General features: G+C 39.5%; 1 protein-coding gene across 1 annotated transcript; it reads left to right on the top strand.

The window, feature by feature from the left end:
• Positions 1-1,532: 1,532 nt before the first annotated feature.
• On the top strand, positions 1,533-26,721 carry LOC121142469. Its single transcript, XM_040752636.1, has 7 exons — positions 1,533-1,673; positions 7,143-7,290; positions 9,823-9,916; positions 16,217-16,335; positions 20,136-20,278; positions 22,455-22,652; positions 26,532-26,721. The coding sequence occupies exons 1-7, from the start codon at positions 1,627-1,629 to the stop codon at positions 26,641-26,643; spliced, it is 861 nt and encodes a 286-aa protein (XP_040608570.1). The 5' UTR covers positions 1,533-1,626; the 3' UTR covers positions 26,644-26,721.
• The last annotated feature ends 584 nt before the right edge of the window (positions 26,722-27,305 follow it).

Below are 27,305 nucleotides of genomic sequence, written 5' to 3'. Positions count from 1 at the left end.
AGTCTCCAGAACACCAAAGGATCCAATTAAAAAATGGGGTACAGAACTAAATAGAGAATTCTCAATAGAGGAGTCCAAAATGGCCAAGAGACATGAGAAAGTGATCAACATTTTTAGCCATTAGGGAAATGCAAATCAAAACAACTCTGAGATACCATCTCACTCCTGTCAGAATGGCTAAAATCAAAAACACTAATGACAGTTTATGCTGGAGAGGATGTGAAGAATGGGGTACACTCCACCACTGCTGGTGAATGCCAACTTGTGCAACCACTTTGGAGATCAGTATGGAGATTCCTCAGAAAAATGGAAATCAGTCTACTGCAAGATCCAGCAATTCCACTCTTAGGCATATACCCAAAAGATGTACCCCCATACAATAAGGACATCTGCTCAACTATGTTCCTAGCAGCATTATTTGTAATAGCCAGAACCTGGAAAGAACCTAGATGCTCCTCAACTGAAAAGTGGATAGAGAAAATGTGGTACATTTACACAATGGAGTATTACTCAGCAGAAAAAAATGGAATCTTGAAATTTGCAGGTGAATGGATGGCACTAGAAGAAACCATCCTGAGTGAGGTAACCCAGTCACAGATCTACAGGAATGACACCAACTGGCATTAAGGCTACCTTAAATGCCCTCCCATGATGGGTAGAGTGATGACTACCTTATATGCCATCCTAGAACTCTCATCCAGTGGCTGATGGAGGCAGAGGCAGACACCCACAGCTGGGAACTGAATTGAACTCCTGGAACCTACTTGCAAAGAGGAGTGATGAACAAGGGAATCGGAATCAGGCTGGTGAGGCCCACAGGGGCAGCTGACCTAAACAAGGGGGAACATATGCACCCCAGACTGATGACTGAGGGGCCAGCATAGGACTGATCCAGACTCCCTCCCACCAAACCTGGGTGACAGAGAGGAGGCCTTGGCAATCTGTGGGACCTGGGAGAGTACAGAGTATTTATTCCTGGCAAACAGAGGGACTCTGGGAGCCCATGCCACGTGGAGGGATGCTCTCTCAGCCTGGACACATGAGGAAGAACCTGGGCCCTTCCCGAGATGATGTGACAGACTCTGGAAATCCCTCATGGAGGTCCTTGCCCTCCCTGGGGAGTGGAGGGGAGATGGAGTGGAGTGAGGGGTTGGGAGGACTGGGGGGGGGTGGGGGAGGAGGGGAGGAAGAGGCAACTGAAAGTGACATGTGTAAAAAGTTAAATAAAAAATATGGAAAAATATATTGTATGAAAAAATGTGTTTTCAGTTAAAGTAACTTTAATGAAGAGAGCAAACATTAAGGTATGACTGCAGATGTTCAGCTCCCCTCCTGCTGTCCCTTTAATTTTGGTATTGAAGATTCCAGTTCCAGGACAGTTTTGACAACTCTGTGAACAATGTTCACTGTTAACCTATGCTAGGAACATAGGAGCTCCTTTGACAAGTTCCCAGAGAGCTGTAACAAGACCTCTTAGATGGCCACGTTGCTAGGCAACATCTTGTCTCCTTGGTCACGGTGAGTCCACAGAAGACACCTGTCCCTGAAGTGGCAGCAGATTCTTGGTGGGCAGCTCTCATATCCTTGGAAAGGTGTGAAAGATTACCTTCAGAAAAAATAGCTTTTATGAAGCCAGGGGGACTTTTTTTTCACCTGCTAGCCATGTTCAAAAGGTAGGAAACTAGAATTAAAAGTACCCTTTTTTACTTGAGAGAGAGCACTAAAGTCCAGCAAGCACAGATACTGTTACCAGATTATATTGCAGTTAAAGATGCAAAGTGCTGGCCTGGTGGCTGAGGAAGGTTGCTTCCAGAATGAAGCAAACTCAGTCATCGTCAACTGCCCAGCACTTGCAGTAAATGCGAATGTAGCTTGTGTCTAATCAAAGGGAGGTGGGTTGCTGTTCATTAAATACATCAGCAGATACTCTTTAAGAAGTAGGTGTGAATTTCAAGGGAATAAACAGGACAGCTAAAAGGGAATGTCTATTAATACTAACTAGGTAGATTTAATCAAATCGCTTTACTGATAATAGGAGACTATAAATCAGTTACAGGAAAGCCAACTCCTTCCTTTCTGGTTCTGCATCTGGTCACTGTCTCCTGAGTGTCATGATCTTGTAAATAATTGAACAATGTGCCTTTTGGAGGATTGTAGTATTCTTTGAGTTTTTTTTTGTTATGTGTTACATTCTGTTTGTTGTGTTTTGTTTTTGAATTTATATTGCTGTGTAACCTGGCTCCCATCTTTAAAAACATGAGATTCACACTGTCTGCCTTCAATATTAAGTGTACCATGACTTCGTAAAATACAGAATTAGTTGTGGCTTCCACTCACTGCCTGTAGTCCACAGAAAAGTTCTTAGGTGTGGAACTGGTGAAATGCCAAAATGCTCTGAGTCTGGAAGCCAACTGTGTGTGCCTCAAGCAGTGTCAGAGTATGTTTTCTTATTAAATTACAAAAATCCAGAATTTAGAGAATTGACAGGCAAGATAGTCCTTTTCAGTGGAGTAGAGATTCTGTACAGTGTTGTGGACTTCATTTCTACCTGCACTGGAAGGAAATTTGTGAGCTGTATGCAAGCTGGCATTTACAGCAATGTCATTTTCAGTTGCATTTGTGAAACCATTTTAAAGGCATTGCAAGGCAAGTGGCAGTGGCATACAACTTATCTTTCATTACTCAAAATTTAAAAGAGAAAAGGATGAAGAGATGATAGCAGGGAAGAGTGAGAAAGGGAAGGGAAAAGAAAGGAGGACAAGCCAGGAGAGCAGAAGGAGGGAGAGCAGAAGGAGGCAGGGCAGGGAGGAGGGAGGGCGGAGAGGAGGGACCATCTTCTGTTTGCATAGCTTTGGTGTTTTGCTAGTCACATTGTCTGCACGCTGTATTCATAGGACTTTCCTAAGGGAATGAGTCCTCTTCATTTGGAATTTGACTTTCCTAAGGGAGTCCTCTTCATTTGGGATTAGGTAGTTTTACGTTTTGTTTTTTTTTTTATCACATGTCCATCAATTTCTATTCTCTCCAGTAGCAAGGAACCTGGTTACATTTCCAGAATTGTAACAATTTCTAGAAAGGACAGAGTCAAAACTTAAGCAGAACCATGAGTGCCAGGACAAGGAAGGTCTCCTATTTCTAAACACGACTGCTAGAGAGGGATGTCAGTATTTCTATCTTCCATGGTTCAAGCATTGGAGCACATCCTTTGCTCTTATAAATAACGGTGGATTCACTAACCCCCTCTGCAGCTTAGAGGCCCCATCTCTGCGGGAGGCACTTCTTTGCTTTCTCGCTTTCATTGTACGTAGACGTGGGACTCCTTGATGTTTATATGGAGGTGCGGCAATGAGAGCAAGCAAATTAATAGAAGCAAAATGTTGTTCACATAACGTTAAAATCCAGCTCAGGAGCTAACATACATAGCAAAAGGAAATACGATAAAATCTAACTCAGACTGAAGCACAGGAAATAAAACAAGTGCAGTCTCTCAGTTTTTCGATCTATTTTTTATCGACCGAAGGAGGAGCTTGAAGATTTGGGAAGAGTGCTAGTTGCTAACTGAAAAATAAATTGGACGTTCATCTCTCCTCCCTAAATAGTAAGCCTTCATGGGAAATCCACAAATAGAAACGGCAGTTTTAGAAATTGAGATGTGCTGAATGCTGTTTTGTCCACCCTGTGGGTCATGGAGGACGCAGCCCTGGCTTTTGTGTGGGCCTAGTGTCACTTTTTCCAGCCAAGGAGCTCAGCTCCATCCCGAGACGTGGGCTAACCGCTCTTTCCTCTTCTAATCGCCTTGCCCGTTATGTAACTGCCAACTAGACATTTTAATTAAACGGCTAGCTCCAGCTCCTGTGAACACGTTACGAGGCTTATAAATTCATGGCTGTAAAGGACACCAGAGTCCTCTGATGGCAGGTGCTCGGGAACTGATAAGTTCTTCTTGTCGTTTGTCACCCGTCTTCTCAAATCACCCGATGACTTCCTGCTGGTCACTCCACATGCTTAAAACACAAGAAGCGATGACCAGTTCAGACAGTGCCGCCTATGTTTAAAGACACTAGAAATCAAGCCGAATGGCTGCTGTGCGTTTCAGACATGGCACTTTCTCCAGGACGGCTTTATGCCATAGCATTAATAATACTAATTCCTCTGTTAGAGGGGTTGAGATTGGCAATTTATGACTGGGGTTTGTTCAATGCTGGTGGAAAGATTGTAATTGAGCCAACCAATATACCATGTAAACTGCTTGTGTCTGGTTTATATGGAAGGGAGGGGAGAGAGGGAGGGGTTTTATAGGCAGAAAGCTGCTGTCTAGAGTGATGATGTCATCCAGGTTCCATGTATGGAAGTTTAACTATTGTTTTCAGAGAATGAGAACTGTTCAGAATTGCAAGGTCTATTCAATAACAAAGAAATTTGTATATGGTCAAGTGAAACAGTCAGAATTAGAAAAATCCATACAAATTATTTTCCTTATCAAGCATACCATAATAACGGCAGCTTTAATTCCTTAAAGTGGTGCATTGCTTATCTAATACGTGCATCTGATTTCAATCCTAGTGGTTAATTAATGGACATTCATTGTGGGGGGGCTTTGGAACAGTACTCTCTCTGCATTAGTTCCATTTCTGTTGTTATGATAAAGTACCATGGTCAAGGCAACTTACAGAAGGAAGAGATTACTGTCCTTATGTACCAGAGGGAGAGGAGTCTATCATGGGGGCAGGAGGGCAGCAGGTGGGCATGGCTGCTGGAGCTGGAAGCTGACAGATAAGTTGCTCCTTTTCAAGCAGGAATCAGAGAGTATATAATCTTTTGTCAGCCAGGATGCAACACTAACAACTCCCAGAAACAGTGTCAACAACTAGGACTGGAGCATTTAAATACCTGGGCTTGTGGGGGACATTGGTCATTCAAACCACCCCACTCTCTGGCCTTCAATTTTCTCATCTGCAAAACCGTAATTGAAATGTTGCATTTTTATTAGGAATGTAAAAAAAGTTGAATGTGTGGATCCATGCAAAACTTTTCGTGTAGTGCCTAGCAAATAGTAAGTGCTCAGTAAATACTGACTCTAACATTGTGTTAGTATTGTGGGCCATCAAGTTGGCTCATCAGGTAAAGGTACTTGTCTACAAGGCTGATGACATACTCAGAAACCACACTGAAAAAAGTGCGACCTGACTTCCTCAGCTTATCTTCTGACCTTCACACGTGCTGTCCTATGCATACAAACATGCAGAATGCACACACATGTACTCTCACAAATAAATACACAAAAATCAAAAGGATAATTATGTCAGTAGTAACAGCAACGGCCAGCATGGTAAAACCTAAGGCAGGAAGCTTCTGCATTAACTTGTGAATGGCGAGCAGATAGAGAAACGATGCTAATAGATGCTGAGTGTCTTGTCTGGGTCACAGCAGTCACCACGGCCTAAATGGCGAGGACTCACATGGCTTGCAATGTTGATTTCAGCATCGTGTACATTAGGGCAATCATGGTGGGAAGAGTTATATGACCCAGAAGACACTTTAGAGTTTTCTGTTTTCTTGAGATTTTTCAATAAAACAAAGCAAACAAAGAGCAGAATGAAGAAAAAAATCCATATTGCATATCACATTTGGTTTTTTAGAGTTCCAGAAGAGTTTATCACAATGTTGTCCTAGGGCACCACCTCTGGTCACTGCTTATTTCTGAACTGCCCAGGAGTGACAGAATAAAGTGAGGGCAGAAAACAGAGATGTCACACTCAAGATGGTCACCGTAGTCATCTACAGGCCCTAGTCTTCTTAGCTCCTATCCCATAGTAAGGAGAAGTCAGAAGATGGAGGAGTGGAAGGGTGGAAAGGGTCAGGAGAGAGATGGGAGGTATTGGATACTTCTCCACTCTTATCATTCACGTTGAGTTGCATGAGGAATAAGGCTTTATTCCTGACTTTTTAAACTTTTTTAAGAGAGCATGCATGTGGGAAAAACAGTAATAGAGTTTGAGACATAACCCGCTGGGAGAGAAATGAGCCACAAAATAGAGGGACAGCTTCTTCTTTGAATTTATTTTTATTTTATTTATTTGTGTAGTATTGGCAATCCTTTATTGGAACTTACTTCCAGAGGTCAGGCATGGTGGCACATGCCTTTAATGCCTGTAATCCCAGAACAGCAGTTGGGAGGCAGAGGCAGGCAGATCTCTGCCAGTTTGAGGCCAGCCCAGTCTATAAAGCCAGTTACAAGACAAGGACTGTTACACAGATAAACAATGTCTCAATCAAACAAGTAAGCAAGCAAACAAACAAACAAAAAACAGCTTCTCAACACAAATAATGTTACTTTGTCTTAAAACTACTGGTATGTAATTGATCAAATACAGGAAGACAAACTGATAACAATTGTTGAGAAAAGGGTAAGAATGAATAATAAAGCAGGGGATTGGTACAGAAGAGAAGCAGTTACAAACATGAAGGTACTTTATATTTCAGTGTAAACATAGGAAAGGACGCAGAAGAAACTGGACAGCCAGGTGGGGGACTGGGCAGCAGTTCAGGGTGAGTGAAGCTGATTACAGAGATTTACTTTCATTTGTTTGCCATCAGTGTTAGTGGTAAATCTCAGGGAACATTTCTGGCCCAGATTTGCAGATTTGTGAGGAGTTACATGAGAGCGAGAGTGTGTTGTATGTGCGTGTGTGTGTGTGTGAGAGAGAGAGAGAGAGGAGAGAGAGAGAGAGAGAGAGAGAGAGAGAGAGAGAGAGAGAGAGAGAGAGAGAGAGAGAGAGAGGAAGCTGGAAAGGGCAAGTCAGCTTGGTAGCTCCCTGAGGAATGATAATCCATGGCGTGACCTTAACACTGTGGCATCTTATAAACTGGGGCATATGGTATTTGTTTTTGTTTTTTAAAGGCAGGCAGTTCATGCAGGTGCACTCATTTGGGGGATGGGGACATTTGTTGTAAGTGGGTACAGCCTCAAATATACGTATACATACATATATACATTTAAGATGACGACAAGATATCATAAACTCACAATTTACATCCTCTCTAAATGTTTGTGCTTATAACTTATTGTTATTTTAATGGCAGTATTTATTTTTAAGACAGTAAGAGACACAAAACCACTTTAAACTTATTTTTTCCTTCAGCTCCTTAGATCAAAGTACAAGTAGCAGAGAGGAGACCTGCCCATCTAACACGTCATGCTGCTCTGATCCCAGGGAGTCCCATATCTGTTCAGCTTTTTTAAGGAAGAGAGTATGTCCTCCATATTCAGATTGTGGAATATCATCCTCGGTAAGTACTTTTCCATTTGGCGATTTAACTTGTATTATGTCTCAGCAAATACATGACCTTAGATTTAACATGGACCTGGCGTGGTTTCTTCCTCCCCACTTCATTGAAATTGTTCCACTTAGCCCAGAGGAGTCACATGACTTTTTATATGTCTGCTCTCAAATGATAGAAAATAAGGCTTTCAAACACAATTACTGTATTTTATTCAATTTTGTATACCCAATGTTTGTTAGGAGCTTGTTACCCAACAGAGGACCATCTATGTATGTATACATATGTGTATAAGATAATATTCATTCATTTATATAAACAAATATAACAAAGCACACAGTGAGCCTAACAAAGCACACAGTGAGTCATTATTGTGTCAATCTAGAAAGAGAAGAAGAAGATATTTAAAGAAACCTGGAATGGAAGAGGCTCTAGATAAATCAATCACAATTGGAAAAACCCATAAAGCAAGGCATGAATATTGACTGTCATTTTGCAGAGGAAAAAAATGATCACATGCCATACCACACCAACAACTTAGCACGACAGTAAGCAAGACATGCCCAGCTTCTTTGCTTGTGAGAACAGAAGCCACAAATTAAACAATATAACTGCTAAAGATATGGATTTCAGGTGAAAAGATGGAAGTTGTTTGGTTTTCATCTTTTTTTCCACAAATACAAGGTTAACTTAAATTCCCCTTTATTTCACTATTAATTAGCCTCATAGAGAAGTACAAAGAGGCAACGGGGCATGGTATCCCCAGGGAACTGAAACTGCAAAAAGTTTTTCTATGTAGAAAATTTCACCTAGATTCCACAATAGAAGCAAGAGAGGACACATTCTGAAAATTTATAAAATTTTGAACCTAAGTTTCTATAAACATATAAACCACACAACCCAGAATAAGTTCACCACTGTAGTTTACCAATCTAAGATCTAGTTGTGTTTATTAGCTGTTTTAGAGACAGTTCATAAAAGAAACTTGATTACTCGAGAATTCATTAGCAAATGCTATTTCAACAAATACAGTAGCAGCGTTAACATTTTAGCATCTGTTAACCAAATTTTTAGTGATAGTTCCTTTTTGCAATGAAGATATGTTTTATTTATTACAGAACCCAGATCATGGAGTGACTAATTAATGAAATCGAAAGATCAAACTTTTATTTCTCTATTGTTTTTAGTTATATGTATGAGTATATGTTACTCTGCATGTGTGTGCTCTTAGTACAGATGCTGGTGAAAGCCAGAGGTGCTGTAATTCCCTGGAGTCAAGTCACAGGCAGCTGTGAAACACTTACCTGTGTCTTGGAAACAGAACTCAGGTTTCCTAGAAGAGAAGGAAGTTCTTTTAGATGCCCATACTTCTCCTAATTTATATTCATCACCTGAAGGGTAAATTTATCTAGCAGTTGAAACATTTTTTCTATTAGTTACACAAATTTATACCTAAGCAAACCATAAGCTATGTGAGTAGCTCAGTGAGATTAATGAAGTTGTTCTTAATGCTTTGAAGACGTTTTGTTAAGCCCTTACTCTGATTTAATCTTCTATGTGTGTGTACCAAGGATAACAGAAGAATGAACTTATGGTGTGTGTGTGTGTGTGTGTGTGTGTTTAGCATAGCATTTTCCCAGTAATATAAATTGTATTAGTTTATGTTAACCTCAGAAACATCAACAGAGATAGAAATACTGGGAATTCTGGTTGGTGACAATCTTTGCCACAGATCGTTGATGAAAGCCAGAGGCACTGTAATCCCCTGGAACCAGAATTATAAGCAGTTGTGAAACAAGTAGCATCCTAGAAATTGGACCCAGGTCTTCTAGAACAACAGGAAGCACTCTGCAAGACTGCCACAGATATGGTTTACCTCAGAAAAGAAGATGACCTATCTGAAAGATTTCGTCAATAACAGCTACATATTTCAAAGTTGGTGTCAATAAACAGTTCTTCACAAGAGAAGCTACCAGGATGCTTAATAGTTTATAAACCAAAATCTGTGTGTTCGAATTGAATTTCTTAGGAAGATGATCAATGCCATCACACATTTAGTACAGTAACCACAGACAGAGAGGTTTTTTTTAATGTAACTTCACAAGGGCAGGCCTGGCACACATGGACTAGTTGAGAGGAGTTATGTAATGAGGAGGGTCCATTTAATGAAGCAATTTTACCAGTTAGTACTATTCTATAATCAATTAAACAGATATCACAGGGTGTTAGCCTTGTTTAGAGTAGACTTAATGCTTCTATACATATAAATGTATATATATATGATTTTATGTATATTTGTATATGTATGTGAATATGTGTATGCATGTTTATTTACTCTATTGTTGACCATCAACTATAAAAAGGTTGCAAATGTTGGAACGCAGGATGTGAAGATACATAATGTAGAATGCACTAAGTTGACTTTCAACACAGGATATCTGGAGTTCAATTGGACCGAATATTTGATGCATACAAGTAAACTGAATATATTATCTGATGGATACACTCAGCAGATGATGCAACCGTTCTCTCTTATTTAAGCTTCCATCAGATTCTTACAAATTCCTCACATGGTGCAACATAGAACAGCATGACATTCAAGGAAGTCAGCTACACTGCCCAAGAATAAGAAAAGGTAAAAAAAGGAATATTCTTCTTGCACGTTCTGAGTAGATTTTATCATGTGTATGTATGTCTTAGTTATTGTCCTCTTCATATGAAGAGGTATCATGACAGAGGCAACTCTTATAAAAGAAAGCATTTAATTGAGAGCTTGCTCATCCATAAACAGGAGAGAGAGAGAGAGAGAGAGAGAGAGAGAGAGAGAGAGAGAGAGAGAGAGAGAGAGAGAGAGAGAAAGAGGACCTGGTGTGTGCTTATAAACCTTTAAAGCACATCCTTAGTGACACATATCCTCCAACAAGGCCACACCTCCTAGTCCTTCTCAAACAGTTTCACTACCTGAGGACCCAGCCTTCAAACTTATGAACCTATGAGGCCCATTCTCATTCAAATCCCCATAGTGCATATTAAAATATATTCCTGTATTCCTTGGGGATGAGGAAAGACGTTATGGATTGACTTTTTTTCTTCTTTTGTAATAACAAAGGATGGTTTATATAGTAGCTTCATATTCAAAGCATTATGAAAATAATAATACTTAGCACTAAATGCTGAATAAAAAGATAGAGGGTCCTGTAACCAATCATCTAAAATAATCAGATTTTCATAGATATATATGAAATACATATATATATATATAGAATTTGTATTTTGCAGTTTTCTTTAACATGCTATCACTTAAAACATGCATTTTTAAATTTGCATGCATTTGTGTCATGTGTACATTTTAAGAGTATTTAATCAATGATCATTTTTTAGAAATGTATTATTTTTATGAGTATGTGTAATGGGTCAATTGATTAGCTAATGCTGCTTTAATTTGGTGTAAATATACATTAAGATCAACAGAAGAGAATATTCAATGTACTAGGGTTGTCCCGAGAAATAAGTTTCTTTTGTCTATAGATAAATAGTAAGATATTGATTATAATATTTGGCTTATATGGTTATGGAAACTGTGAAGTCCCAAAATATGTCACCAAGTTTGAAGAATCAGGAAAGCGGGTAGTGGGTTGGAGATTGAGTCTAAACACCTCAGAAACAGGGAAGCTGATGGTCTCATGGGAGAATTCTCATGGAAGGCCTAGAGTCTAAAGGCCAGGCCATGTGGGATTCTGATTTGTTCCAGCTCTAGAAGTGAGAGTGAATCCTTATTCCTTCTACCTGTAGTTCCCCCTTGGTCTCAATGGTTGAGGGGTGCTAGCCCAGGAAAGTGAATATATAAGCCTTATTTATTTGTATTTATTTGTATTCACCCTCTATTGATGATAAATTTAATTGTCATCCTATCTGGATTAAGAGATGTGTAAATAGATGGTTTTGCCTGTGGGGATGCTGTTGAAAAACTATCATTTGAAATTGCAGACTGAGTAAGAAAGATTTGCCCTTACCTAGCACAGGTAGGAACCATCCAATTGCTTGAGGACCACGATAGGATAAAGAGAGAAGGTTAATTCTGTCTCTCTTCTGGGGCAGGACCACTCATCTTCTCCTGCTCTTGGACACTAGAATCTCAATTTCTCAGCACTTGTACTTTAGTAGATTAGAAAAAGGGGACTATGTATTTCTCATGTCTTTGTGTATTCCTCCTTAAGCCAGTGAAACAATACTATACAATTCCTGTTTCACTGAAACTTTAGTCTTTATGAAACTTCAAATGTTTTCTCATCTTTATTGATGTATTGCTCTAACACTGTATAATATATAGTTGAATGATTGGTTTTGGAAAAGTGTCTTTAGAGATGTTAACCTGTTTATTTCTTTCTGCCAGTAGCACGATTTTACCCACATCATACCCGTCTTTTACTCAAACTCAGTTAACAAAGGAAGACTCAAATATTGTTTTCTTAAAGCTGCTACAAAACATGCTCACATACTTTTGTGCTATCAACTTAGTAGGTAGCTAAGCATTAACTCATTAAAAAATACCAATAAGCAGCATTATAATACATAAATTATGTATGTCCTTTAGAAACATTAGACTAATTTTTGAAGGATTGAGAAATTTTAGAAAACAGGGAAGGACCTGAAGACGTAGAGATCAAGTAGGGAGTAACAAGTTTGCCATTGCATAGGAGAGGGAGCCATGCCGCTGGATGAAATGAACAGGAGTCATCTAGGTCTTTTCATTGGATCCTGTGAAAAGAAATCACATTTCTTGGCCTTTTACACCACAATGTGATATTGTTCCTGTGAATTGGGCTTTCTGGAGCCTGCCTGCACTTGTTAAATGATGGCAGTAAATTCTGCTGGAGATCATCTGAAGGCCTTGCTGTGAGATACGGTGAGTGTTTTGAGAAGAGACATTTGATAGACAGTGAGGCAGCAAATGAAGAACATCTCTCTCTCTCTCTCTCTCTCTCTCTCTCTCTCTCTGTGTGTGTGTGTGTGTGTGTGTGTGTGTATGTCTGTGTGTCTGTGTGTGTCTGTGTGTCTGTGTGTGTGTGCACATATGTATATACGCGCTTGGGTGCTTCTTGATTTTGTCAGCCGTGGTGATGCAAAAGAAGCTGCATTCTGAGCACAGGTGAGGGCTGAGGTGTGGTGAGCACTGCAGAACTGGAGAAACATGAGGGCATGGAAAGAATCACACATCTGACAGGAAACCGAACATGAGCATGTTCATTGCATAGCAGTCACGCTTTCCTTCCTGATTTACAGGACCAGGTCAAGTGCTGAGATCATCAATCAGCAAAAGCAATCTCACTCCATCACAATAGTAACCATTCATGCAGAGGATGGCATTGCTCTTCTGAGACAAAGGCACATTTCGCTTCCTTAGATCATTAACAGCATCCAGTCTCTCCTAAGTGACTAGTCATAAAAGAAACAGAGCATTGCCTAGGGGAAGGAAAACACCTGACAAAAGTCCCATCACTTTAAACTATAGAGAAAATAGATGCCCCTTCTACAATGCACTTAATTTGGTTTAGATTTGTTTTGTGAGATGGAAAACAAAGGCTTTCCAGAGCATGCTGATAAGAATTATCCTCCATTGAGATTAGACCTTCAACCATTTATCAAAACTATTTCAGATTGTCTCACCTGTCCCAGTTGTCCATTCCCAAAGAATTGGTAACGAAAGCAAGGTTATCTGGTGTGAGATAAACAGAAATTTCCTGAGGCTTTGATTGCTGGATCAAGAGTGACTAAGCCTGTTCCAATTAAATAAAGCAAAATAGCCCATTGTTCAAAGGATAGACTTATTCTATTTGAAAATCTCCCAGCAAAGTGTTTCTTTGACTGTCATTTTTAGCTATATATGCAGCAAGGGGACAAAGAATGAGCTAAGAGATAGCACGTGAAAGCCAACACCTCAGATACTCCAGGCTATATAGCTGCTAAGATATATCTTCAATTACTAATCCAGTAGGAGTGAAAAACACCAATTTAATATAACTTCTCACAGAGGAAATGACCTTTGGCCTCCAATATCAAATAAATCTTTGGAAGCTACTCTAAAGAGAAATAATTAAAAGACCAGAAAAATCAATAGCACTCAAACCAACAGTACAGGGCAGAGCTTCAGAACTCTGGGGTAGTGAGCACACAGAGGGTATTCAGCATTACCAAATTTGGAGAGAGTTCAAGACAACACTGTTTGAAGGTATCTAAGGTCAATTAGGTGAATTTTTAAAGCTTTGAACACTATAGATTTTATCTCCATTCATCTTCATTGATGAAAAACAGCTCCCAGCTGAGGCTACCTTATTTGCAAATTTATTGACCCTACCACACTCAGGGTCAAAGGATTTCCTGGTACAGTTCATTATGACAGAAATAGGCTAGATGACACCTTGACCTATATATACCTCCCCCTGGTGAGAAAGACTAATGCTTGTGTCAGAATAATGAAACACTGGGTTCTTTCTTATTGCTTTCATAAATTCTTCACAAAAAGGAATCATTATGTCTTATCATCATCTAGATAAACATGCCACAAGACCAATGTTGGCTTGTGATATCTCCCATGTTCCTTTTTCTATTATCTTTATCTTAAAAGAGCAGACCATGAATTCCAGAAAACAGACAGAAATGAATACAAAGGGCACAGGTACAGATCATACAAATACAATATATTAGAGCTGGGAGGCAGCCTTGGAAGCTCACCACCAAGTTGTTTCAGGGGACTTGGATGATAGAAGAATTAGCTTTGCTTGGGTAACTCAATAAACAGTGCAGCAGTGGAAATACAAAAGCATATGTTGGCCAATTATTTTTAGAAATAAATGTCTTATGAATAATTAGGAATACCAAACAAGTATGTTTTCCCTCCAAACTCAGCTCAAATTGGGTCCTTGCTTCTGACCCTTCTGGTATTTTTGGATAGCAAAGCAGCGAATGAAGACCAGTACTTGAAAATCTGTTATCTGGAGTCATGTGGGCCCCTTTCCACTTACCTCAAGATCAGAAGTAGAACAATCTATCCCGACCTTGAGAACTGTGAACAAATCATATGTGGGGGAGAATATTGGAGAATAGTAGACAATTGCTTTGGAAACACAAATTAGATTAATATATGGGAAACTCTGTTGACAAGACTGGGTTTGTGGCCAGGCAGGAAGACATGCCTGTCATGTTTCGAATGTGCATGTTCTATGGTAGATGCTGCTGGAAGCCTTGGGGGCAACTTACAAGGAGATTCCTGAGAAAGCACCTGCAGTTCAAGGGGATATATGAGCTTCCTGACACTGAAAAGCAAGGGATGGTAAAAGTGATCAGACAAAAAAACTCACTGAATTGAGAGACCAAACAGAGAAAATCAGTAATGACTTCACACTCCCCTACACATATTGTATCAAGATTGGATATACTAGTGGCTCGCCTCATTTTATCATGCCAGTTATAATTTGCATAGGGCTAAAGTTTAATTCTACATCTGATTTTTCCTCCATTAATTAAAGTAACTCTTTTTACTTTTTATTAGCTGTAGAAAAAACATTAAATTATATTTCAGCATTAAAACCTGTGCCCAGAATTTAGGGTGGTCCAATAAAATGACAGATGATACATGGTTTAAATATCATTTTTCTTTAGTAATGTGCTATTTCAGATTTTAAACTGAATCTAAATGTGAATTTGTGTGTGTGTGTGTGTGTGTCTATGTGTCTGTATCTGTGTGTGTGTATCTCTGTGTGTTTCTGTGTCTCTGTATGTGTGCATCTGTGTGTGTCTGTATGTGCGTGTGTGTGTGTTTCTGGGTGTGTCTGTGTGTGTTTCTATGTCTGTGTGTGTATCTGTGTGTGTCTCTGTGTGTTTGTGTGTGTGTTTCTGTGTTTCTGTGTGTGTTTCTGTGTCTCTGTGTGTGGGTATCCGTGTGTGTGTGTGTGTGTGTGTGTGTGTGTGTGTGTGTTTCTGGGTGTGTCTCTGTGTGTGTGATTACTGCCAGTCAAACCCAAGTTGTTCTATATGTAAGCAACTAATTGTTCTACCACTCACTGATTCACATTCAACTCATACAGGTAAAAAATTTACTGTTAATTATCTTTAGAAACGTGAAACATTGGTTACATATGTGTTATACATATATATTGATATATGCATGTATTGCCAACAGTCTATATATATATATGTAAAGTTACATAATCTGCAACTGTCCTTTTTCTCTTAGTGACAATACACACTTTTCTGTAAGTTCTAATGAAAATTAAGATTGATAGATGAAAAGAAATAAAATCTTTTGCTACTTTTCCTCATGTGTAACTCCTCCTGTGATGGGAGTATTTAGAGAATAAACTAGTAGACAGGACTTATTCAGCATACGAAGGAACAAGGAGGCCAGAGTCAGGGGGTCAAATATGTGCTCTAGTCATATCTATGAATCTGGTTCCCTTTTTCCACATCAGGAGCTCAGCCTCCCAGTGACTGTCTACCATGGGTTCTCCATCCATAATTTCAACCAATGTCAGAGAACCTGGAGATGCAGAGGCTGGGCTGCACTTGCCAAGATACAAGAGGAAGCCCACCCGACAAATTTTAAGAAAAACATTTCTGGTGATATTTAGAGAAAAATGCAGAGAAATTAAATTATACGGTCAAGTGACCAAGCTCCCTTCTACCTGGATTAGGCATGGTAATGGGTTAGAGCCCATATCAGATGGGAATAATATGATTTTTTTGTTTGGTTTTTCGAGACAGGGTTTCTCTGTATTGTTTTGGAGACTGTCCTGGAACTAGCTCTTTAATACGAACTTTTAAATAAACCATGTTCTTTCCCATCCAGATAGAGAGTGACAAAAAATACAATCAAGCAAAAGTAGCAATCGCGGTCTCCTAGCTTCTTCTGAGGTTTCACATTGCGATTTTGGTTTAGGACCCTCTGAAGAATGCTTACTCTCCAGACAAGTGGGATGCACCTTGGCTCCAAAGAAAAGAGTGCTTGAGAAAAACAAATGGGAAATGTGGTTGCAGGAAAACTGGGAAGATTGCAAGGTGAGCTCCGGTAAAGCCCACACTCCCCCATTGATCAATTACAGCAGCACTCATTTAAAACTATTGTGAGAACGTCATATGAGTGTGTCTTTCTTAAGGGGAAATTGCCAGCAACTCCAGATCTTCATCTAAACACCCATGTTTCCTTCATCTCTCCCATCTTTCCTCCCACTTTTTCTTCATCCTGACTATGCGGTGTATTCTCTACCTGTGTGTTTGTATTGACAAACATTGGGAAAGCAGAAAATAATGGAAAATGAAGTTGTTCCCTTTGTTTAAAAAAAAGTTGAATTTATGGAAGGAGAAAGATGGTTCCGTGGTTAAGAGAGAAAATCAGTAATGACTGCCTACTCCCCTACACAGATTATATCAAGATTGGTTATATTAGTGGCTGCTCTTCCAGAGGTCCCAAGTTCAGTTCCCAGCCCCCACACTGTAGCTCACATTGTCTGTAACTCTAGGCCTAGAAGATCCAATGGCCTCTTTTCCTCTGTGGTGACTGTATCACTACATACATGCAAAACATCCACACACATGAAAGACAAATGAAGGGATTTGTCAGACTGTCAAATTTAGTGTAATTTGGATCAATAAGTTTGTGACGCAGTCTAGAATTTCTCAGTTATCTGCATGGAGCTGTAGGAGCTGTGATTTCACATGGTGAGGCTCCTCTGACTGAGTTGATGGTAAAGAAATAGCCCTTTGATTAGTCACCATGTTCACTCCGTAGGAGACTGTGGCTTTGACCACTTGACTTCAAATTTAGTCCCCTTAAAAATCGCCTGTAAGCAAAAGATTGCATATTTATTTGGCAATGGTCTGTAGCATTGATATCAGTGAAAGAGAAAAGCATCTTGCTTTCAACTCAGTGGAAATGATCAAATAACACTTGATAATTTTAGGACATCTCCTAGCAGTGAATGTGAGTTCAGAAGCTTCGTGTTGGGGTCCCCTGATTCTTCCTTGACTTCACAAGCTGACTTTGTATGTCAGAGACCTACATGGGAAAGAATTTCACAGAGGGTCTGTTTTAAATTCCTTTTTCAGAAGAAGTTCAGTAAAGTACCAAGGTTTCTGAGATTACTCGTGGAAGATGAAAAGAACATTATGCTTACAATATGATGATTTCTTTAAAATTAATTTAAAATCATTCCTATAAAATAAATGGATGCATACTACCTTTCAAATTTAGCAGCGTGCCCACTCATTTATTTCAAAAAGATAAACAGTGCACCCAGGACTCTGACTTCCAGTTCTGCCCAGCCTTCGCTTTCATGGTGATTATTTTGGTATAGTCATTCTTTACAGCTGTAATTTAAGGCATGGACTAACATCAAGGTCGATGAAACTGGTTAATCAATGATCATAAAAATATATTAACTCCCACCTGCCCATCATCCCCTGAGGGATGTGGGAGAGCTGTCCCCAGTACTCATATGTCATGTGGCACCTTGGGCAGGCGAGAGATCCCTTCCCCAACTGCCTTAAGTGGGAGAGCTGGTCCTGAAGTCATGAGAGTGGGAGAGCTGTCTCTGCCTCTCACCATCTGCAGCACTCGGGAGAGTGGCTGCTACACCTCAACTGTGCAACACAATAGAGCTGGCCCTGAAGATGGCAGTGTGGGGAGCCTACCCCGAGAATATGAAAGTGGGGGAACTAGCCCTGCCCTGCTGATCTCTGCAAAGGGTAAACTTTAGCCAGGGCAATGCTGGAGAGCTCACCCTGGTGGTGAGGACAGGGAGAGCTGGTAGGCTGACCAACCCTGCCACTCCCTAGGCACAGAACCGAGGTCAAGTGTTGCCCACCCCAGTGTCCACTCTGTCTGTGATCTGTTGGAGCACAGGTTGGGGGGGGCGCAGGTCCTGTGGACCCAGAACTACAAGATCTCCCCTACACAGGGCAGCGGCAGGATGTCCCCGAAGGGGCCCAGTGAGGGCCCACTGTAGATAGTTTATCAGAGACCAGGGGTCTTGAACCAAACAAATGATTCTTTGTGATGAACACCGACATGCAAAGATTATGGATAAGAGGATTTGCCCACTGACTCACTGTCACACTGCAACTTTCATGACGAGGTTTTCCTTTTTTATCTTAAATTTTATTTTGATTTATTTGGCTGTGGGGATTGCAGGGTCAGAGGGCAGTGAGAGGGGACAGGAGATAGATGCTATCCAGCTACATGATGTGAAAGACACAAAGGATAAATCTTTTTAAAAAGTTAAAAATTATAATCAACCTTTGGGTTATAAAAACTTGTCTTAATAAACTCTAAACTACCATGCAAGACTTAACCACAAAATAACAGTAAATAAGAAAACTGATCAGTGACATCAATGTGTACGATATGGGTATGATCTTCCTCATTCCGTATGTTTTATTTTTAGGTAAGAGTCTTTTGTTCTTATATAAAATAGAGCTTTAAGTCTGAAACTTTGTAATGTTTAATGCCTAGAATATCAAGACTTCAATTTTATTTTATTTGACCTTCTTTTCATGTGTATATGATATTTTCATATGTAGTAAGAATTTGTTTCTGCCAATAGTTACGGGAGTCTTAAGTGTGCGGACATGATGCCTTATAAGGAAGAGGAGGGGTCTTGCTCTCGCTCTTGGGTGGTGGTCTGAACATCCTGCAGCACAGCACCCTGCGTCTCCAGGGGCAGAAGACATGGGGGGTATTTACCTTCATTGTGTGAGTGTCCACAAATAAATATCTGTTATTCTTTTATTTGGACATTTATGGACTTCCTTAATCTGCCCACGCGGGCGTGTGTGTGTGTGTGTGTGTGTGTGTGTGTGTGTGTGCTTGTGCATATTTTTGTGGATGTTCACACCATGTAGTACATATGGTGGTCAGAGCTTAGCTGTCAGTCATTGTCTTTCTTCCTCTTTGGGATAGGGATATATATGTTTGATGACCATTCTACGTATTCCAGGCTAGCCGGCCTCTGAGCTTTGGGGGTTCCTTTCTCTTCTCCTCCCATGTCATGATAAAAGTAGGATCACAGATGCTGGCTATCACACCCACTTTTTAAATGGGTTCTGGATGTTCAAATTTAGATCCTCACTATGGAGTGGTAGGCATTTTATTCACTGAGAGACCTCCCCAGCCTCAGACATGAACCTTTCTAAAGTACATTCTTTAATGCCTGTAGTTCTTTAAATAAAGCAAAGTATTTTGACTCAACACTTTAATGGGTTACTATTCTACTCAACAGCTTTTATTGGCAGCAGTCAGTGGTGAGACCTAGTTTAATATGCTGCACTGTCTTTTATGAATGGAACTCAGGGATAGTACTGGCTTCCTATACCTAAAATTTGGCTGATATTAAAAGTAAATATTAAATTACTGTGCTTGCAATAAAGTCATTTATGAATATGTGCTTGTAGTTGGTTTAATCACAAACCAAAACTTTATCCTTTTGAAAAGGGATGTTTTTCTCTAGATTTTTTATAAGTATGATTTCTGATTGTGTACAAGTGAGGCTGATGGATTGATCATTTGGACCGGTCATTCTTCATTAGACTTTTACCAACTATAATCAGTACTCCAATAAAATTTCAGAATTTTCTTGAGGATCCTACCCTTCTCTAATTTCCATGTAACCTTATTTCACTCAACAATTCTCATCATGTCTCAGCTTCCTCAAAGAACACAGACAAGATAATTGTGGCTGTTTGGGAGAGATGAAAATGAAAAGAGAGATGATTTAATAATGGTTTAATGAAAAATTCATTATCACATGTTGAGCACTAAGTACATTAAAATCGACAACTTACTACTTTTGTTTTTCCTTCAGAAACTGAACATTTCATTTCAGGATTTGGGGGACCCTTATCAAGTTGAAAATTTTAAAAGGATTCTTAGAAGACTGATTCGAGTCGAAATCCTGTGGTTGGTGGATAATTCACTGGTAGATCTACATACCATAAGACTGCCAAGGTATGAGCGATCATTCATAATTTGATTCTTGGACATATGTGACACATATGTATACATAGAATACACCTCAATTTCTGAGGTCACATCTTAGAACTGATCATTTATGCTAAGGCGCATATACAGCCAGGCAACAACAACAACAACAAAATGTTTTATATCAAAATATCATCCAAATAGACACTTTCATGGGTTTTTTGCCAATTTTTACCACAGAAATTGGAATCATGGACATGGTGAGCAGAAAATATTGTCACTTTCCTTTTGTTGTGAACTGGAAAATACAATTTCATTACATATACATTATGGTTGTAAGTAATTTGTAGTGATTCACATTTATTGAGCACCTCTGTGAAGAAACTCTGCAAAGTAGTTAACAAAAGAATTATTTTCCAGGTTGTGTAATATAGATGTTAATGTTGGTATCCTAAGGACAAAAGCAAATAAGAGATTAAATAAGGTATTTTATAAGAAAAAATTCTCATGGAATCCTTCGTCACTCAAAAGACTCCAAATTCCTGTTGTACAAGCCACTCTGTGTCTTCAGTCAGGGCTGTGTAAGAACGCTCTTTCCAGAGAGCTGCAGTCAGCTTCATCAGGCAGAACGGGTAGGTGAGAGAAGCACTGAAAGCCATAAGAGACACATGAAGTCTTCAGGAGTCCATTAGAAGATTGTCATGGATATTTCTGTTGTCACCTTGACAAACCTAGAAAATTCATGAAATAATTGCCTCTATCACATTGGTCTTTTGGCATGACTGTCTGGGGCATATTCTTGATTACTGATTGCTGTGTAAGGGCCCAGCCTACTATGAGCAATACCATCTCTAGGCAGGGTATCCTGGGCTGCATAAGAAAACTAGCTGAATATAAACCTGAGAGCAATCCAGAAAACATCATTTTTCCATGAGTTCTGCTGCAAGTTCTTGCCTTGGTTTTCCCTGGTGATGGACTGTAACCTGTAACCTAAATGAACCCTTTTCCTCCTAAAAATGCTTTTGTTATGGTGTCTATCAAATTAGTAGGAATCGAGGGAGAACAGAGAAGAAGGAAGCCGAGACTCCACACACGAGGAAAGTGAATCCCAGAGTAATTAAGATGTGTCTCTGATGCTGGGCTGACAACACCACAGAAACATATCAGCATCACTGTACAGGAGAGAAGAAACAGCTAGGGAGATGTAAAATACATCAGCATATACAAAGTGTCCATGTATCCATCACCACCTTCAGTTATTTTCAGAATCTGTGTGAAACCTCAGACTGCTTAACGGACTTTTAAATGGACTTACTGTACTGCTGTTAATTTTTTAAAAAATGAGTTTAAAAGAACACAAAAATTCAAAAGAAACTTTATTACTAACACACACACAATTTCCGTACCACTTGGCACCAACTTATTTATTAAACTTGGCAGGTTAAGGTAGGAGGACTGTATCAGTTGTATCTTGCCAATACTTACAGAAATAAACATGCACCAAAGGCAGTTTTGTGGTCACATAGGTGCAGAGCATATTTAGAACACTGAACTGGAAAATTTTGAGTTGGAGTCTTGAATACACATTTATTCATGTGTTAAGGCAGTGTGCTAGAGATGGATTTTGAATTACTTCTTCCATTATCATGCTCTCATACAATTATGATTTTAAGGCAAAAATATTGAAAAGCATTATAGTTCAGAAAATGTATTAAGCTTAAGTGCCTAATATGCTTTTATTCTCTTAAGGGTACTCTGTAGATTTCTTTTTTATATAAAACAAAGGTTACTTCTGATTTAAAATGCCATTTTCTCATTATAGAATTTCGTAAGTACACAAAATCAGGAGGAACAGCTGCTTCCTTTCTTGGAGGCAGCATTCTTCCAAAGTTGCCTTACTTTGTGTGTACTTTTATGCTAAGGAAGTGGTATGGAACTAGTCACCCTGTCGAGATGAATGGGGAAGTCAACGCCCGCTGAACACATGGGAAGAGACGCCTGTGTGTACCAGGCTTATGATCTACTCATCCAGTTTACTCCCGTGGTGAACACAGCTCTTGACAATTTAAATTCCTTTGCAGTTCTTCTCACTGTCACTCTCTGGTGTGGCCAGAGTCCTAGCAGGACTGAGAGGTGGTGTGAGATTTAACAGTTTACTACCCACTTTAGAAAGCAAATGAGTAGATTTTCATATTGTCTCCAGCTGCAGAGTTTTAAATATGAGCAAAAACTGTGTCACATCGTTCAAGCAACTACCAAAGATACCCCAAATACAGCAATTATCATTGGCTGAAAACCACATTGAGACACTGGCTGGCCTCTCCAGTTTACGGAACACACCACTGGAGTCCCTCACCCTGAAGAGGAACCCCTGTGAATTTCATCAAAACTACAGGAAACAGTAAGGCTCAAATGCCTAGGTTACCTTTTGTTGAGTAGTGTACTGTATTGCGTGTTGTTTTTCTCTTGTTAACACTCATGTACCTAAGGTTTGTTTATTTCTATTATGTATTTATGTGTGTTCCTGAGTTCATGTATATATGCCACCTGCATGTAACTGCCTGTGGAGACCAGATAGGATGCCAGATACCCTGGAACTGGAGATACTGACTGTGCAAGCCACCACGTGGGGTGCTAGGAACATAGACATCTCTCCATGTCCAAAAATACTTATCGTAATTGTTCTGTATTGAACCCTTCAGGATTCTAAAATATCAAAAGCAATGAACTAATATGCATGTGTTTTCTGTCTTAAAAATTACTTTATTATGGTAGCACTGATGACAGGCCCTTAGCATAGCAAAAATTTAATATATCGACATATATTCATTTATATAACAATGTATTTCATACAGGTTTTTCATAAAATCATATTGTGTTCTTTGGCAATGTTTACCTCATGCCTCCTCCCCATGATATTTCCATTTTATTTCCCTACTCTGCATTGACCTTCCTTTCCCACACAGCCTCGTTTCTATTTTTATAACACACACACACACACACACACAAGATTTTTTATTTTATTCTATATAGAAAATAAAGGATCAAATAATGAAATAAAACAAATATTGGTCTTTTAAAAATTATTAGGATTTTACTCAGTGGAAAAAAACAATGGAATCTTGAAACTTGCAGGCAAATGGATGGCACTAGAGGAAACCATCCTGAGTGAGGTAACCCAAATGCAAAAAGACAAACATGGTATGTACTCACTCATATATGGATTTTAGACATGGATCAGGGGAGTCTCAGCCTAAAATCCCAGTACCAATGAGTCTGGAAAACAGGGAGGTTCCCAAGAGAGATGCATGATACCCCAGAGAAGTTGAATGAGGCAAGATCTCTTGAGCAGATTGGGAACATCAGGGGAGGATAGAGGGAGCCAGGAAAAAGAGAGGGGGATAAGAGGAGGGGAGAAGAAGGCATGGGGGAGCAGCAAGGTTGAGTCGAGGTAAGAATAGAGGAGAGCAGGATGAGAGATACCATAATAGATGGAGTAATTATAGGTTTGAGGAGAGAGCTGACACTACTGAGATCTCCAGAGATCTGCAAGGATAACACCAAATGGCAAACTAAGTAATAGTAGAGAGACTACATTAATTGTCCCTCCTTGATGGTAAGGTTGATGACTACCTTATATGCCACCCTGAAACCTTCATCCAGTGACTGATGGAAGCAGAGACAGATACCCACAGCTAAACAATGAACTGAATTCCTGGAACCCAGTGACAGAGATGGAGGAGTAATGAGCAAAGGGGTCAAGACCGTGCTGGTGGAACCCACAAAGACAACTGACTGGACAAGGGGGAGCTCTTGAACCCCAGACTGATGGCTGAGAGGCTAACAGGGGACTGATCCAGACTCCATGAATGTAGTCTCAGTGAGGAGGCCACAGAAATCACTGGGACCTTGGGTAGTAGATCAGCATTTATCATGGTTTATGAATGATCTTTGGGTACAGCTGGTATTCTTGAGAGAATTGAAAAATAAGAGCAAGTAACTGAATTCTAATCTCATACTTGATCCCATATGAACAGAGATCATCTTATCTCTCAGCTAATTTTGTTCTACTAAGGGTCGAATCATCTCAGGGGACAGAAATTCATTCTATGATGGAAGACCTTAACAGACATCCAGGTTCAATAACAGATGTAGTTCTCCTTGTTTTTTCTTCTCAAGTTGCTAGTTTTCCCATAATAGTAAAAGAGCTTTATGTAATGTTAAACTGCTCAACTCCTGGTGTACAGTGAAAAATTGTCAAAATATGAATTCTAATCTACGTTGTTAATACATAAATCTCATTATGGCAGTTGTCTCCCCTATGACTATGGTTGGAAAGCAAAATTTCATGTTGGTGATCATAAATTCTCAAATTGCTTTTACAAAGCAGTGGAAACTGGTGTTATAGTGACTTTAATATTGAGCTAATATTTAATCATAATAACGTTTTGAAGCTTAAAATTATATTTCCTATATTCAGAAGAGGTTTAGCTGGACATTTCAACATCATTTACAAGAAGGCACATTCCCAGTCATAAGTATAATTTAACAGTATGATATTTCAGTTTTGTTAACATGTGGCATTTTATCAAGTGTTTTGGTGCCAACTCAAAAATCACCTTAGAGTAGCAACATTAGAATTGTATGAAATCTGGTACAGCATGATGTTTCCCTATAATTGTCTTCAGAATTTATAATGTGGTATACAATTATGAGAATAGGTCCCTCCTGTTTTTCCACTATTAACTCCATTAGACTTGGTCCAAACTGGATGCATACTGCCTTTTAAGCTACAAAAAGCAGGTTATGTTGACTTGAGGCACTTCAGGGTTACTTTGAAGAGAAAGATGAGGCAATTTTAAGATATGAAGAGATGATTTAAGCTTCCACTCATTCTGAGAAGCTAAAATGAAGTTCAGAGTTCATCTAAATTTGAGTTCACTTTGAAGATGATAGCCACATTTATTTTGTCAGTAGGTGTTCATATCCAAGATTTGGGTCAGACTCAAGATCCTTGAGACCATGCTCAAAATTATTTTAGATGTAGCTTCTTTGGGTTACTGTCACCTGGATATGGTACTTTTTCCTTTTTCCTCCTGTGTTCAGATCACACAGTCAGAAGATAGCCTGATTCTAAAGAGAAAAAAAACACAGTGAGAGAGCTTATAGTATATGTCCAGGATGGCAGGGAACACCACTTCCAGGACATACTAACTTAACACAAACTAAATTATCTACCATTTTTCAGAAATCAAAATATTGATTTTGTTTTCATCTCTTGTGTTTTAAATGTTTCAGTGGTGAGGGAATCTCATGATCTAAGTCTAAATATTGGCCCCAGCGGATTTGGATTTTAGGTTTTTTCTCTGGCCAAGATTGAGATATTGAATAAAATACCTAAAATAGGGAGTCAGACTCAGCTTGATAGAGCTTCTGTGAGGACTGAATGAAATAACACACAGAACAGATTGTCACTCTAAGAAAAGCAGGAACAACAAGAAGTCTTAAGCAGGTCAGTGGCGCCATTGGATGACCCAGCACATCTGATGACAGCTGTAAGTTCTTTCATTTTCATTCTGAGGGCCATAGATTGCATTTGCTTGAAGTCTAAGAGATCCCAAATATAGGACAGCTGTCCACTTGAGGGAGGACGCTGCCTTCTAACTGTTCTCTGCATATGATCCCTGCTTAAATGTACTGATCAGAAGGATCTCTTCTAACCCTGTCATTGACTTCCTAAATTTGAAATTTGACCCTCAGAAGCATTGTCTGTCAAAACGAAAGAGCTTACAGAACATATTTCTTATCCCTCTTTTACACCCCTCAGCTCTCACTAAGTAACACTGCCTTCCCTAAATCCCTCCCTCAACTTTTAACTTTGTAACAGGCATATTTACTGTCACAGTCTCATTCTCTCCCTTACAGTATGAATCTGCTCACTGAATTTTTTTTCCTTAGAGGACTTTATGAAAACTGGAATGGGAATGGGGTTCTCTTGTAAAAACAGACTGTATGCTGTCTCACTTCTCTGATCAATATTTACATCTTCTGAAAGATCTGGTATAACCAGGAGAGATAGAAGTATGCCCAGGATATTAGCTCAAGGGATATGAGTAGTGGATTATTTTAACTCCTCTGCAAAGATAAGTAGAGCAGAATAAAGTGAGCGCAATGCTCCTTTCTTATTTGAATAAGCTAAATGCATTTATTCATAAAAAGTACGTGAAATAAAATTCTTTGTTCAATATACTTACTGAACTTCCATTTTGTTTTGTTTTAGAGTGTTCTTCTGTTTGCCAAACTTAAAGATTCTGGATGGGATCTTGAAGTTACCAGAAGATTGTTCCCCACCAGAAGATAATATTTTTTCAAAATCATGTATTTTATCATAACACACTCTGCATAAAAAGAAAACAAGTACTGTTGTTGATAAATAGCTAAAAATAAAGGTATTTCATGATTAAACACTATTCTAATGTATATTACATTTTGGATTGTGAGCCTAGCCTTTAAAGGTTGAGCCATCTCATGGATCAGGGGAATGTCAGCCTACAACACCACTGCCAGAGAGACTGGGAAACAGGAAGTACCCTAAGGGAGATATGCATGGCAACCCAAAGAAGGTGGAATGTGGCAAGATCTCCTGAGTAGATTGGGAGCATGGTGGGAGGGGAGAGGGAGCCAGGAAAAAGAGAGGGGGAGAAGAGGAGGGGAGAGGAGGACATGGGGGAGCAGGAAGGTTAAGTCGGGGAAGAATAGAGGAGAGCCAGAAGAGACATACTATAATAGAGGGAGTCATTTTAGGTTTCAGGAGAGATCTGACACTAGTGAGCTATCCAGAGATCTGCAAGGATGACACCAGCTGGCAAACTAATCAATAGTGAAGAAACTACCTTAAATGCCCCTCCCTGATAATGAGTTAGATACTACCTTATATGCCATCCTAGAACCTTCATCTAGTGACTGATGGAAGCAGAGGCAGACACCCACAGCTAAACACTGAACTCAACTCCTAGGACCCAGTGACAGAGAGGGAAGAGTGATGAGCAAAGGG

Source organism: Mesocricetus auratus, unplaced genomic scaffold (assembly GCF_017639785.1).
Source record: "Mesocricetus auratus isolate SY011 unplaced genomic scaffold, BCM_Maur_2.0 Super-Scaffold_100009, whole genome shotgun sequence".
NCBI classification, from domain to species: Eukaryota; Metazoa; Chordata; class Mammalia; order Rodentia; family Cricetidae; genus Mesocricetus; species Mesocricetus auratus.
Note: the sequence above shows the minus strand (reverse complement) of the source record. Positions and strands in the feature narration are given on the sequence as shown.